Below are 13,812 nucleotides of genomic sequence, written 5' to 3' on the forward strand. Positions count from 1 at the left end.
ATAGTAGCATACCATTAAGCAGTAGATGATTCATTCAGTTCTCTGTAAGTGAATATGGTTTTACATGGGATGTAAGCCTGGGGGTCTGACGTTTACCCTTCAAATGGCACAGTTATGGATTTAGTCCAACATTCTAATAATGTATCAAAAACCACTATGTGTGCCCTCCATGTGCTAAATGTCTTCCGAGAAGCACAACTACAGTGGAGACCTGAGGAGGATGTGGTAAGGAACCATAGTCTCAGTATGACTGTGGCCAGCTCTGATTGACTATACTTGGCATTATAGGTTGTAGCTTGGTATCTATAGTTGTTTCAAACCAGTAATTCTTTAAGGGGGAGTTCACCAAAAATTCTTTTCTTTGAAAACAACTGGTCCCAGCAAGTTCCAGAGATCTGTAATTTACTCCTATTAAAAAATCTCAAGTCTTTCAGTACTTTTCAGCTGCTGTATGTCCTGCAGGAGGTGGTGTATTCTCTCCAGTCTGACACGGTGCTCTCTGCTGCCCCCTCTGTCCATGTCAGGAACTGTCCAGAGCAGTAGCAAATGCCCATAGAAAACCTCTCCTCTCTAGACCGGAAAGAATACCACTTCCTGCAGGACATACATCAGCTCATAAGTACTGGAAGACTTGAGATTTTTTTTTTTTTATAGAAGTGAATTATAAATCTCTGGCACTTTCTGGCACCAATTGATTAAAAGGTAAACAATTTTTTGGGCAAACTACCCCTTTAAGAAAACAAACTCATTAAACTTGCACATCATATGTCACACTAACTAAGGAAGGTGGTTACCTTGTGTTTTTGCTTGCAGCTGCTTCTGCTGTAATAATATATTATTTGTCAGTGAGACGTGTCACACAATAACAGTGCTGTCTTTGAGCGTGAAGAACTAGCCCAGGGCTAGCTGCACCTTCTCATATACTGCTGGTAAACTGCTGTAGGGCCTTGCTCACACACCCACTTTACAGTTACGGTGCATTGACAACACTAAAGCGGATCATTAACAAAAGACACGTGTTATGTTTCATTACCACCATCAGGATATGTTCCCTTCCGGTGAAACTTGCATATCCAAGCATATTTGTATGTTTCTGTTTATTTTATTTATTAACTTATTCTTATTTAGTGATTGTTATTGGGAAGATTTATGGTGCGTTTACACGAAGCGATAATTGGCCCGATCGTACGATTAACGATGTCGGAGTAACGATTTTTTTTCATAACGATCAGCTTTTAGACGGTACGATATATCGTACGGAAAAATCGTTTTGCGATCGTGCGCCCGGCCCGCCCGCTGCCCGGCCTTCCGCTCATCCGCAGCCCCCTGCGCCGGCTCGATCGCCACCCCCGCCGCTCTCATCGCCGCCCCCGCCGCCGCTCCGGTCGCCCGGGGTCCCGCGCGCGCTCTAGCTTCACAGAGGCCTGTCAGCTGATCCGCGGCGGTCCCGGCCTGTGATTGGCTGAGCGGCCTACCAGCTGACAGGCCGCTGTGAAGCTAGAGCGCGCATGGGACCCTGGGAGAAGCGGACGGCAGAAGCAGCCCTGGAACGTGGATGGGTAATGTATGCCAGTTTAGTAAGGGCTGCAAGGACATCGGTAACGATGTCCTTGCAGCTCTTGTCAAACGATTATCGGGCCGTGTAATAGGCCCAGTAAACGAGCAACGATCTAGCAGATCGCTGTTTGTTTACAGGTATTATCGGGCCCTGCTCGGCCCGTGTAATACCACCCTTATGCTAAGTTTACACGAGGCGATTATTGGCCCGATCGTACGATTAACGATTTCGAAGTAACAATTTTTTTTTTAACGAACAGCGTTTAGACGGTACGATATATCGTACAGAAAATTCGCTATGCGATCGTTTTGCGAACGCTTAATCCTATCTCACACATAGGTAAAATCAGTAAACGACTGTTTACACGGAACGATCGGCGATTTTTTTGCGATCAGCGAACGACGATTTATGAACATGTTAAAAGATCAAAATGAACGATTTTTCGATCGTTCACCGCGTTTACACGTACGATTATCGTTCGAATTCGATCGTTATTGCGAAAATTCGCCCGATAATTGTTTTGTGTAAACGTAGCATTACTGTTGCAAATCTTTATGCCAAAAGACTACTTACACACCCACAGGTGTGGCCTAAATTGACTAGATGGCCTATAGAGATGTCAGATTTATAAAACATTGCGGCCTGATACATCAGATGCATTTGAAGGCTGTACGGCTAGGTTTGTGTTTTGGATTACTTTTAGTAACTTTTGCTGTTCTATTGGTTCTCTGCTAAAGGGGTTATCCAGCGAAAATCTTTTTATTTCAAATCAACTGATATCAGATTTAATTTACTTCTTTTAAAAAATCTCAAGTCTTCCCATACTTCTTAGCTCCTATATGTCATGCAGGAAGAAGGACACACTGCTCTCTGCTGACATCTCTGGCCGAGACAGGAACTCTGTCTGTTTGCCATAAATCCCCATAGAAAACCTCTCCTGCTCTGGACAGTTCCTGTCTCGGCCAGAGGTGTCAGCAGAGAGCACAGTGTCAGACTGAAAATAAAACAACATTTCCTGCATGACATACAGCAGCTAATAAGTATGGGAAGACTGGAGATTTTTAAATAGAAGTAAATTACAAATCTATATAACTTTCTGATATCAGTTGATTTGAAAGAAAAAGATTTTTGCTGGATAACCCTTTTAAGTTTTTGATATAATTTCCATTTTTTTAGTTAAAAAGGAGTCCAAGAGTGCTTTATTATTCAGTAGGAAGCTGGACAGACACTGTTTATGCTTCACCAAAAAGCAAGAGATTTCACTGGCACTACAACTCCCAGCAGACACAGATATCCGGTCCTAAATCCACATATGATCAATTCAGTGGTGCTCAGCTTAGTTATAGGACAGTCCACGTGTGAATAAGTATAGAAAGATGATGTCCATCGGCACTCACCATAAAACTTGATCTTTATTCAATATCCAAAAGACATACAACCAGGAACATGGAGACACCTCTCCCCACAGCCTCAAGGAAATGCCTGGAAGCGTGAAATGGCCGTTGACCGAGGCTGTGAGAGGGGGTGTCTCCATGTTCCTCTTCTATATGTCTTTTGGATATTGAATGAAGATCAAGTTTTATGGTGAGTGCTGCTGGACATTATCTTTCTTTACTTACTGTTTATAATTTAGCTATTACCAAAATTAGTTTCTTTTTATCTGAAAATTCCTAATATTTACTTCAGCTAAGTCATGTGATCTCACAGTGACCCCCCCTGGAAATTACATATGTTTCTGTGATCCTAAACATAAAATATTCACACCCCTGACTGTATAGTCATGTCTATCACCTGATCACTCTCATTATTAAAATTAAGTTCATGCCCCTCTATCAACTGAACTGTCAGACAATCTATAACCCCACTTATCTAGGAAATTGGGGGATGCATATAAAGACACCTGTGAAAGGTGTGTAATCGGGGCACCCTAAGATAATCAATCATAGTAATATCTTAGTTTTTGGGGGTTGACGACAGACCCTCTATAAAGCTTCCCTTGGCTCTGACTAATAGATGGACTTCCTGAACGGCAAACCCCACCTAGTCTGTTTGTTGGTCAGTGGCTTGCCCTTATATATGGGCCAGTTATCGGGGACAAATGTTCTTATGAACGTATAACCAGCCCATGTAAAGTGGCTTATTAGTTGCTATTACTAAAGATAGTGACTTACTTTAAGACCACAACTAGACAGCCAGTTTAATTTACTACACCGCTCAGAGATTCTGTACATTTCACAGTGGTCCCTGGAGAATACTGCTGTAAGTGCTGCATTAAGGTTGGGTCTTAGCTAGACATGCCGGCCAGACATGACATCAGCCTCTCCGATTAGGAATACTAAATACAATGTACCACTGTCCAGTTACTAAGGGTTGTATGACTGCACATATATATACATAAAGGAACATTTCTGCAGTTCTGGTATATTATTACTGGTATATACTTTAATTTTGCTTGGTGATTATTGTGCACCCTCCCCTTCTGCTCACTTGTAACCTCAGCTTCCTCACAAACACCGATGGTATCATGGGCAGGAGATAGTCACGTCTTAGCAACAAACGGAAATAAAGATCGGGGGTTGATAGCCCATAAAAGGCAGAAATAAAGTGCTTTTGTGGTTTGTTTTAGCTAGTTTCACAGTCATATACTTCTTGGTTAGTATATGGCCATTTGTCAGAGCTGCCTTACTGATAATAGTGATAGACATCAGTCCTAGTGTTCAAGATTGTGTTTGTGTGTGTATGTGTATATATGTGTGTGTATGTATAATATATATATATACCATTATATGTGCAGCACATAACAAATATCATGGACTGGATGTTACTCAGTGTATCTAAGCTGAGCACCTAACCTCTTAAAGTAACCTGAAATACTGAAAATGCAGCCTGATCTGCAGGCAGCATGTAATAGAGAAGGTGTTGAGCAGATTGATATATAGTTTTGTGGAAAAAATTATTGGATAATTTGTAAGATATTCATGTAGTCCCCTGCTAATTCTGAGTCAAGTGGGCAGTCCTACTCAGTGATTGACAGCTCTCTGTGTATGTGTGCCTATAGAGAACAGAAGGAGGAGCAGAGCGTTACATAAATAAGTGACAAGTTATACATATACGTTTCCCACAAAGCTGTATATCTGTCTGCTGCTGCTCTATTACTCACTGCCTGCATCTTAGATGACCTTTGCAAATTTCTTTTTGTTCCTCGTGAGCCACATTCAACTCTGAGTAATGGTCAGGTGCCACATTTCCTCCTAAGATATGTAGCATTTAAAGTGATATAATACACGTAAGTATCCATCCAATATCCGGATACGGAGAGACACTAGTGTTTTAATCTTTTAAAGTGTTTCTCCCAACCATTGTGGATGGGTTCATCAGGGACTATAGGAAGAATTATTAAGTAATTGGATTCCTATAATCTGTAATCTATAACCTATAACCAGTGTTATAGGGAGGGCATAGTCTGTCTTGCTGTGGGTAACAGTGCTCCAAAGTGACTCAGTAAATATATAAATATCACATCCTGGGCCCATAACCAAAGTTTGACACCAACCTGTTTTTAGAAGTAAGCAGATATATATATATATATATATATATATATATATATATATATATATATATATATATATATATAATATTTTTTTTTTTTTTTATAAATCCTGGATAACCCCTTTTAAGTGAATTTGTTGTGCATACAAGTATATCTTTAAGGTTGCTTGAAAGGTTACTCACTATCAAGAATAGTAGTCAAAAGATAAGATATAGCTGACTTTCTACAGTACGGTTTTACTTGACACCTGACACAGAATTGCGTCTACCGTGTATATATGGGTGTGCAAGGTAGTGCTAGTCTTTTCATTGTAATGCATGCAAACTAGAAAATGTAATAAAAGCTCCTAAACCTGTAACGTGCCACCCACATAATGTGCCTGTATTCTTCTTACCTCAGTCCGCACAACGTGTACTATTTCCATTGCTCTCATGCTGTTCTGTGTAAGTGGGGGCAGGGAGCTGCAAAGATTGTCAGCTACCCTGGAGCTATGTTTTGGTCATCTGGTCACCCAGCTTGTATACAAGTATATACTTAAGGCCCTATTCCACGAAACGATTATCGTTCGTATTCGGCCGCTACGGACGATAATCGTCCCGTGGAATAGAGTGCAACGATCAGCCGACATCGTTCATGTCGGCTGATCGTTGCAGTCGCTTGTTTTTCAACATGTTGAAAAACAAGCGACTGATATAGCAGCGATTTGCTGCCGTCGCTCTGTTGAATAGAAGCATCGGCAGCAGACGCTGCTATATCCTATGGGCTGCCCGGACAATCAGCGATCACCAGGGCAGCGCCCCCCCCCCCCCCCCCCCCCCCCCCGCAGCTCCCCGCCGCCCCCTCCCGCACTCACCCGCTCGCTGCAGCCGCGTTGAATAGCGGCGGCAGCGAGCGGGGAACGAGGAGCAAACGAGCGCTGAGAGCGCTCCTTGGCTCCTCTAAACGACCTGTGTAATAGGCCCATTATTCTGTTTGGGGGGTTACTACCTAAGTAAAATATTGAAGGTAAATAAAAATAAAATAAAAAAAATCCCAGTAGGCGTCAGTCAGAGACGTTGTAATGCTGCCATTGTGCAAGGTAGGGATCTATTGAAGATGGATCTAATGAAGCTATACAAATAGCATTGGAGTTGTGTAGAAAGGCATGTTCTTGATGAAGTCTTTACCCATCTGGTTTTGTTTCCGCAGGTCACCTTTCCTGACGTAGAGAAAGTAGAATGGCTGAACAAGGTAAGTTACGCTAAATGAGTCTATATAACATTGGTGGTGATGGCGCCCTTTCTGTCTGTTATTGGAGGGGTGCACGGATAGTGGTAGAATAGTGGAGTATTACCACAGGCTCTTTTTTTTTTTTTTTTTTTTTTTTTTTTCCCCCTTTGCTTCCATTTTGTAGGATAATCCCATTATTTCTACTACAAATATGAATGTACTAGGGAACATCTTAGTGATCTAGGTAACCCAGCCTTGCACCTGTAGAGCAGTGTGTAGGTTTTTATGTGTCATTTCTTGTGTTTCAGGTTCTTGCACAGATGTGGCCTTTCATTGGGCAGTACCTGGAGAAGCTGCTCATAGGTACTATAGCACCTCTAGTGCGATCATGTAACACCCACCTGTCCACATTCCACTTCACAAAGATCAGTATTGGAGAGAAGGTAAATGTCATGGTTAATGGGATCTGCATTTATCTATGACTGCTGACACATCACAACTGAAAAGGACAGGCACAATGTATAGGGGCAGAGGTCATAAAAACGTTTGCCAATCATTCGCATTGAATAAGACATCGTTTGGTCGTTCGCAGTAGATACGAACGCAATAGCGAAGAAAAACTATCGCAAATACGATTATAAGTAACGATTATCGTTCCATGGAAATGAGTGAACGTTTTCAGGTCTTTTGCAATAGCAGTCGTTTGAGATCGTTAATCGATTATGCGAACTATCGTTCGGTGAAATAGGACCCTTTCTCTCTTTCTTTCTCTCTTTCTCTTTTTCTTTCACTGATTCTATCTACTGTACACATGAATATATTTTATTGATACTGACTTTAGGATATTACCCTTTATTGACATGTTAAGCATGAATAACCTGTATATGTAATGTCGATAAGCAAACTCTGATCTTTGTGTCTGTGCTGTTCAGGCTCCAAAGGTGATCGGTGTTAAAGCTCACACAGAAATGGACAAGAAACAAGTTATTTTGGATTTGAATCTAAGGTAAATCATGCTAGAAATAGTTGATATTTTGTTCGAATTTTCATTTGGAGCGTCTGTCCTCCTATAATATTACTATCCAAAATGTGAAGACTCGAGTCCAGGGCACAGGAGGCTCAGCCGACAATACAGCAAGCACTCATCCCTCAGCTGATCCACAAGATCAGTACTCATTGACAAAATGTGTCAGGCCTTGTAATAGGGACCTTAGTCTGCCAATATGTTAAACATTTCCTTTATAACGAAACAACACCCAAGGGTTGGAGAACCTGAGGATCCTGTTGTGATCCCAGGGTCTAACACAGTAAAAGGTCCAACAGAAGGCAATGGGGATCGAAGTTGATTTAGAATAAAATCACTTGCTATGTAATCACTAGTGACAATCATTATGGAATCTGCTCCATAAACTTTTTATAGAATAATTAATACTTTCTGCGTACCTGAATATAATAACAGTAAGTGAGCCGTATCTGTGTGGCTCGATGGTAGGCCCCAAGCATCACTTCCTCTGCTATATATGTCATGCAGCCCGGCTTCTTATACTGGAGATTCCTTTCCTACCACCCTAATGTGGAGGATTTCCTGTGCTTTAGAGCGGCTGCCAAACCACCAAGCCCTTTGTAACCCAAGCCTGGCTCCTTATTGTTGCCTTTCCTTCCAGGCAGCACTGACCTTACTTTATTCTCTACAGTTATGTTGGAGACATGGAAATAGATGTTGAGGTGAAGAAATATTTCTGTAAAGCCGGCGTGAAGGGCGTGCAGGTAAGTGACGTCCGTGAAATCACAAGATTGTATATTGTAAAAAAGAACTTTATGACCTGTGTATGGATTTTTCTTTTTATCAGTTACATGGTACGATCCGGGTGATCCTGGAACCACTCATAGGCGATGTTCCCATCATCGGAGCTATAACTATATTCTTCATTAGACGGCCGGTAGGTTAATATTAAAAGCAGACCGAAACAACATCCTAAGCAATTTACTGTATGAATAACACCCAGGCCTCAACCGATCAACACTTTGTAGCGTTACTGTCATTTGCAGTAACTGTAACATGTCAAAAGTTACTGATTGCCCTTGGGCTCACATCTGATGATGCTGTGATCCTGAGATACAGCCTGTACCTCTAGCAGCTGTATTTCGGGCTCACAGCAGGTCTCAGGCATGGCTAGGCTGGTTTCACTAGAGCTAGAACTCCTCTTACATAGTGGCTATTTATTTTGGCTCAAAGAAGGGAACTTTGTGCAGAGACAAAACACATCTGACTTTTTGTTTCCTTTTCTGACAGATGTTAGACTTAAATTGGACTGGGCTTACAAATTTGCTGGACATCCCTGGCTTGAAGTAAGTGGTTCAGATCGATTAGGGTCCACCCTTAACAATTTTGAAATATAGTAGAGTGAAGCACGCGGCTGTGCGCTTCACATGCTGTCTCACTGCTCAGTCTGATTTACAATCTCTATTTTTTTTTTATTTTTTTTTTTGCTTAGTACTGAGGTTTTGAAACCTCTCATGTTAGTGACCTACAGTGTCTTGTCCGGGCAGAGCGGGAACAGTGCATTAGCTGTATGTTTCTTTCCTCACCTCTTCCTCACATTGTTTTATCACCTTTTTCATATCTTTAGTGTTATGTCAGACACAATGGTTATGGACATCATTTCTGGCTTCCTTGTTTTGCCAAATCGCCTCACCATCCCACTCGCCGGTGATCTTCATACAGCAGAGCTGCGTTCCCCATTGCCTAGGGTAACTTCCTCATTTGTTCATTGATTTTTTTTTTTTCCCTGCATGTCTTTGGTTGGAATAAAGTTTCCTTATTTTCTTTAAACATAGATGTAAAGATCTTTCCCCTCCAAAGATGAACATTTCTTTGGTTTGTGTTTGAAATGTTAACCTGGAAATAGCATTTCAAACAATGTGAATAGTTTTCTCATTAAAATGTTTGTGTCTCTTGGCAAGAGTCTCCATTACCCTATAGGCCAGGGGTAGGGAACCCTGCCTCTTCAGCTGTTGCAAAACTACAACTCCTGTCATGCCTGGACAGCCAAAGCTTTAGCTGTCCAGGCATGACGGGGTTGTAGTTTGGCAACAGCTGAAGAGCCAAGGTTCCCTACCCCTACTATTGCCTTTTTTACTTAAGGCAATAGAACAGTAAATGTTACAATGTTTGGAGAACATAATGGGATATTCCAGAGAGAGAAAAAAAGTTACATTTAAAAGTGCTCAAAGTGGTAGTATATAACATCCAAAAACACTCACTCACCTGCCACTGCTCCGTGCTGCTACCATTTTGGCACTGCCCGTTCTGCTGCTCAGAGATTCCTGCTAAAGATGTTGGCGATACCATCTCAACCAATCACTGGCCGAGAATATCCCATCAGATGAGACCACTTCACTGTTATATAGAATTTACACATTTGTTTTTACCGTTTTCACACTCTTGAAAGTCATGTCTTTTGTATACAGCTTTCAATTCTCATGTAGTTTTTCCCCTTTTTTTTTTTTTTTTCCTCTATAAAGGGGATTGTACGCATTCATCTTATAGAGGCCCGAAATCTGGCTCCTAAGGATTTTCAGATGGGAGGTTTACTGTCAGGAAAGTCTGACCCTTATGCCATCTTGAGAGTTGGAACACAGGTCTTCACCAGCCGCGTCATAAATGAAAATCTGAACCCTGTATGGAAAGAAATGTATGAGGTACAGCACATCGCTCCGTACTTGTATCGGTACAGCACAGTGTGTATATTTCCTGTATGGAATATGTTTTAAAAATGCTTGGAACCATCCACAGCACTGGGAGACCGACATGCTTCATGAATGTGAATAGGAGTTAAGATACATAGTGATTTTTAGAGCATCCTTTGACCCCTGGTCCTTCCATTGACACGTAATAGCAACAATTGCATGTGGCTGCTGTTTTCTCTACAGGATTGAAAGTGCTTCTTGGAATCTTAATGCAGGCTGTGGTTGTCATATAAAAAAAAATATATATACGTATGAATATTTTATACACATACCATGTATTGCACTGCTGTTTTGTAAATGAGCATTAGTATCCATTATAGATTATTATTACTTTAAAAATATATGTTTAATAAGTTCTTCCTCTACTGTGAAGATCACTGTTTGACATGGTTAGCTGTGCCGGATGTTACTTGCCATCTCATGGTTTTCTTGCTATCTTATACAGGTTATAGTACATGAGGTGCCAGGACAAGAACTTGAGGTTGAGTTGTTTGACAAAGATCCTGATAAAGATGACTTCTTGGGAAGGTAAAATTCAAATTATTAAGGGAAAATGAAATGTAATGTCTTTAAAAGTTAATTTGCATAACACCTTGTAAATTGGTCATTTTGTTTAAAGGGAACCTGACACCAGTTTCATGCTGCCCGAATGACTGGTGACATGAAACACATGCATGATTTGTCATTAATGCAATTTCAAGGGTGCTTTCACACTGAAGAATCCACAAGGAGAGGTTCCCGCATATTCTGCCATTCCCATGGACATGGCCATTCTTTGGTGGATGGCGGAATCCCCCTGTCCATAAACTGGAGCCATTGGCACTGGCGGACATGTGAGTGGGAGTGCGTGGGCGCAAACGGCGGAATCCGCAGGATGTTCTCTGTGCGAATTCCGTAGTGTGAACGCACCCTTAGGCTATGTTCACACTGCGTATGAATCCGTCCGTAGATCGTACGCCGCCGTACATGTGCGACTAAAACTACGGGCGTGGGAAAAATCGACATGTGGCCGGATGCGTACGCACCGCGAACATACACCTGCAGTACAGTTATGCTTCCCTAGCTTGATTCGAAGCGATCTGAAGCAGGTCATTTACTTGGAAATCTTCGCCCAGCCCCGTAAACCACACAGAACCTTTTGGATCGAAAAATCAAGTTCAATTTGGCTGAAATAAGTACTTCGTACGGGACCGCATGGAAATCCATGGCTGTGAGTTTCAACATTTCCGTCCTCAAACAATGGTCTTGTTCATTTTTCACGGCGCCGTATACGATCCGGCCGTAAGCTCATACGTAGTGTGCACTGTGCGGGCGTATATCGTATACTTTTAAGCGAACGCATCAACCTCAAAGCTACGTGCCTATATTCGCGGTTCGCACTGCGGACGGATTCATACGCAGTGTGAACATAGCCTTAATGTAGATTTAAGTGTCAGAGTATATCATGCTGGTGAGGTATTTCCATAGATGTGATATATCCATAGAGCAATAGGCATATAGCAGATATTTGGTTATAGACATCTCTGGGTGCCTTCCAAGTGTCCTCTTTGACCATTCAGCATTCTCTTAGATCATAGATTTTCTCATCAGGCTGCAAATATTCCGCCTAGACAACTCTTATGTAATTTCTTATGACCCTGTGTAAGTTATCTGTATATAGGGTGCTGTTTCTTGAGCAGATTAGTCTATACACCCTTAATAACTGTTGGCTGGATAACTGTTTTTTTTTTTTTAGATATATAATTTTTTTTTACCCCTCTTGTATTAATCACATTTTCCCTTTCTCAGAATGAAGTTAGATCTTGGCGAGGTGAAGAAAGCTCAAGTACTTGACAAGGTTAGAGACTATGACAGATGACATATGGCATATGGCATTTCCTTGTGGCCTTGTGCGGTGCTGAATTGTTTCTGTCTTCTCAGTGGTACCAACTTAATAATACCAAAAGCGGGAAGTTACATCTCAGACTGGAATGGCTTACTCTCCAGCCCAATGCTTCCCAGCTTGAGCAGGTAAACAATCATTTCTGTAACTTGGGTTGTGCTTCTCATTGGGTGCTCCGCAATGAAAATGGCCACTACACATAATGTGTGGTGGACTGAAAATCTGTCCGATGAAATCTGGTCTGGATAAGGGGTTGGTCTTAAAGCCCTATTACACTAAATGGTTATCAGTCCGATAATTGTTTAGTATAATAGCACATGTTGAAAGGCCCAACCAGCTTAACATGCACAATGTGGGCTGAACTTAGTCTATCAACAGCCGATAATTGTTTGGTGTAATAGGGCCTTCAGAGAACAAGACAAGCTAGGATTCATCTGTACCTTTTCACATGCAAAGGGGCCCCTTAAGGCCCCATTACACAAAACGCAGCCCCCACACACACAGCCCCCACAGCTCTTACAAAATTGTTCCTTCATTTGCTGGGATCAGATGGCGTAAACGATAATAGTAAGGATCGTAAATAATGACCGTCATTCTGTGTACTATGGTGAACGATTTTTTATGTCGTTTGGGATTGTTTATAGTTAAAGGGAACCTGTCACCCCCCGTGCCGGGGTGACAGGCTCCCGACCCCCCGTTAGAGACCCCTATACTTACCTCATCCCGCCGGGTCCCGCTTCTGGATTCGGTCGGGTCCCGGAGATCTCAGCCGCTGCAGCCCGGCGCGCGCGCTGACAGATGAGTCCAACGCTCATAGAGAATGACGGAGCGCTGGACTCTCCTGTCATTCTCTATGGGTGTTGGACTCATCTCTCAGCGCGCGCGCCGGGCTGCAGCGGCTGAGATCTCCGGGACCCGACCGAATCCAGAAGCGGGACCCGGCGGGATGAGGTAAGTATAGGGGTCTCTAACGGGGGGTCGGGAACCTGTCACCCCGGTACGGGGGGTGACAGGTTCCCTTTAAGAATTGCTTTGTCTCAAAGGACCCTATCCTGTCTGCAGACATGTCTAGTTTTTGCTGTTCTTTATTTATCCCTTTATCTACCCTATTTGTTAACATCAAAGAGTCAGATGGCTTCTGGATAGTGTGTGTCCTTATCTATGAGCCTCTCATCTATGGAAAGTTACTGAAATCACCACAGCTGATATCCCCAGTACCCAAACAGATCTCCCCCAAGATTTCCTCCTGTAACCTCTTCCTTAAACAAGAAGCATTTTTCAGATTTTATCATTCATATTAAACTTCTCAGAGGTTTATATGGCAGAAATGGTTTCATGTTTCTGGATGTACTGGACTGTTTGTAAATGGTGTTTACTCCAGCTGAGTGCTGGAGTGCTCATGATATATGGTAATGTACTGTCACCCGTGGCTCAGACCGAGCACAGTGCTATATAGGTGCTTTACCATCCACATACACATTAGGGGAGGAAGCATTCAACTGATATATTTTGAATACCTTCAAGGCCGCCTTATATATTCGAGAAATATCGGCCAAACCTGCCAACTTTGATGGGACAGGACTACTGTCTAATATGTATGGGGGGGGGTGTCTCTTGGCTCTCACTGGGCAAATGATCTTGGGGAGAGGGGAATTGGGCATGTTTTATTTTGCCCACCCAATCTTTTTGTTTTAGACATACAAGCCCCCACCTGAGGCATCTGACCGCAACCTACCCCTCCTCAATGAATGCTTAGTTGAGTATTCATGTTTACTGAGGGATCAGTTGCTATTGAAGGTGCATGTTCATCTTTAGGAGATAGATATTTGTGTTTACATCCTACCAATATTCTACTTGAAAGAT

At 42.3% G+C, this 13,812-nt stretch overlaps 1 protein-coding gene across 1 annotated transcript in view; it reads left to right on the top strand.

The window, feature by feature from the left end:
• Window positions 1-13,812, top strand: part of ESYT1 (extended synaptotagmin 1) — a 64,475-nt gene that overhangs the window by 23,584 nt on the left and 27,079 nt on the right. The window contains exons 2-12 of the mRNA XM_069970056.1: window positions 6,297-6,338; window positions 6,626-6,760; window positions 7,250-7,323; window positions 8,012-8,084; window positions 8,168-8,257; window positions 8,611-8,666; window positions 8,948-9,068; window positions 9,843-10,019; window positions 10,513-10,595; window positions 11,856-11,904; window positions 11,988-12,077. Coding sequence (XP_069826157.1) covers window positions 6,297-6,338; window positions 6,626-6,760; window positions 7,250-7,323; window positions 8,012-8,084; window positions 8,168-8,257; window positions 8,611-8,666; window positions 8,948-9,068; window positions 9,843-10,019; window positions 10,513-10,595; window positions 11,856-11,904; window positions 11,988-12,077 — 990 coding nt within the window. The remainder of the gene's footprint in view (window positions 1-6,296; window positions 6,339-6,625; window positions 6,761-7,249; window positions 7,324-8,011; window positions 8,085-8,167; window positions 8,258-8,610; window positions 8,667-8,947; window positions 9,069-9,842; window positions 10,020-10,512; window positions 10,596-11,855; window positions 11,905-11,987; window positions 12,078-13,812) is intronic.

Source organism: Dendropsophus ebraccatus, chromosome 5 (genome assembly GCF_027789765.1).
Source record: "Dendropsophus ebraccatus isolate aDenEbr1 chromosome 5, aDenEbr1.pat, whole genome shotgun sequence".
Classification (NCBI taxonomy): Eukaryota; Metazoa; Chordata; class Amphibia; order Anura; family Hylidae; genus Dendropsophus; species Dendropsophus ebraccatus.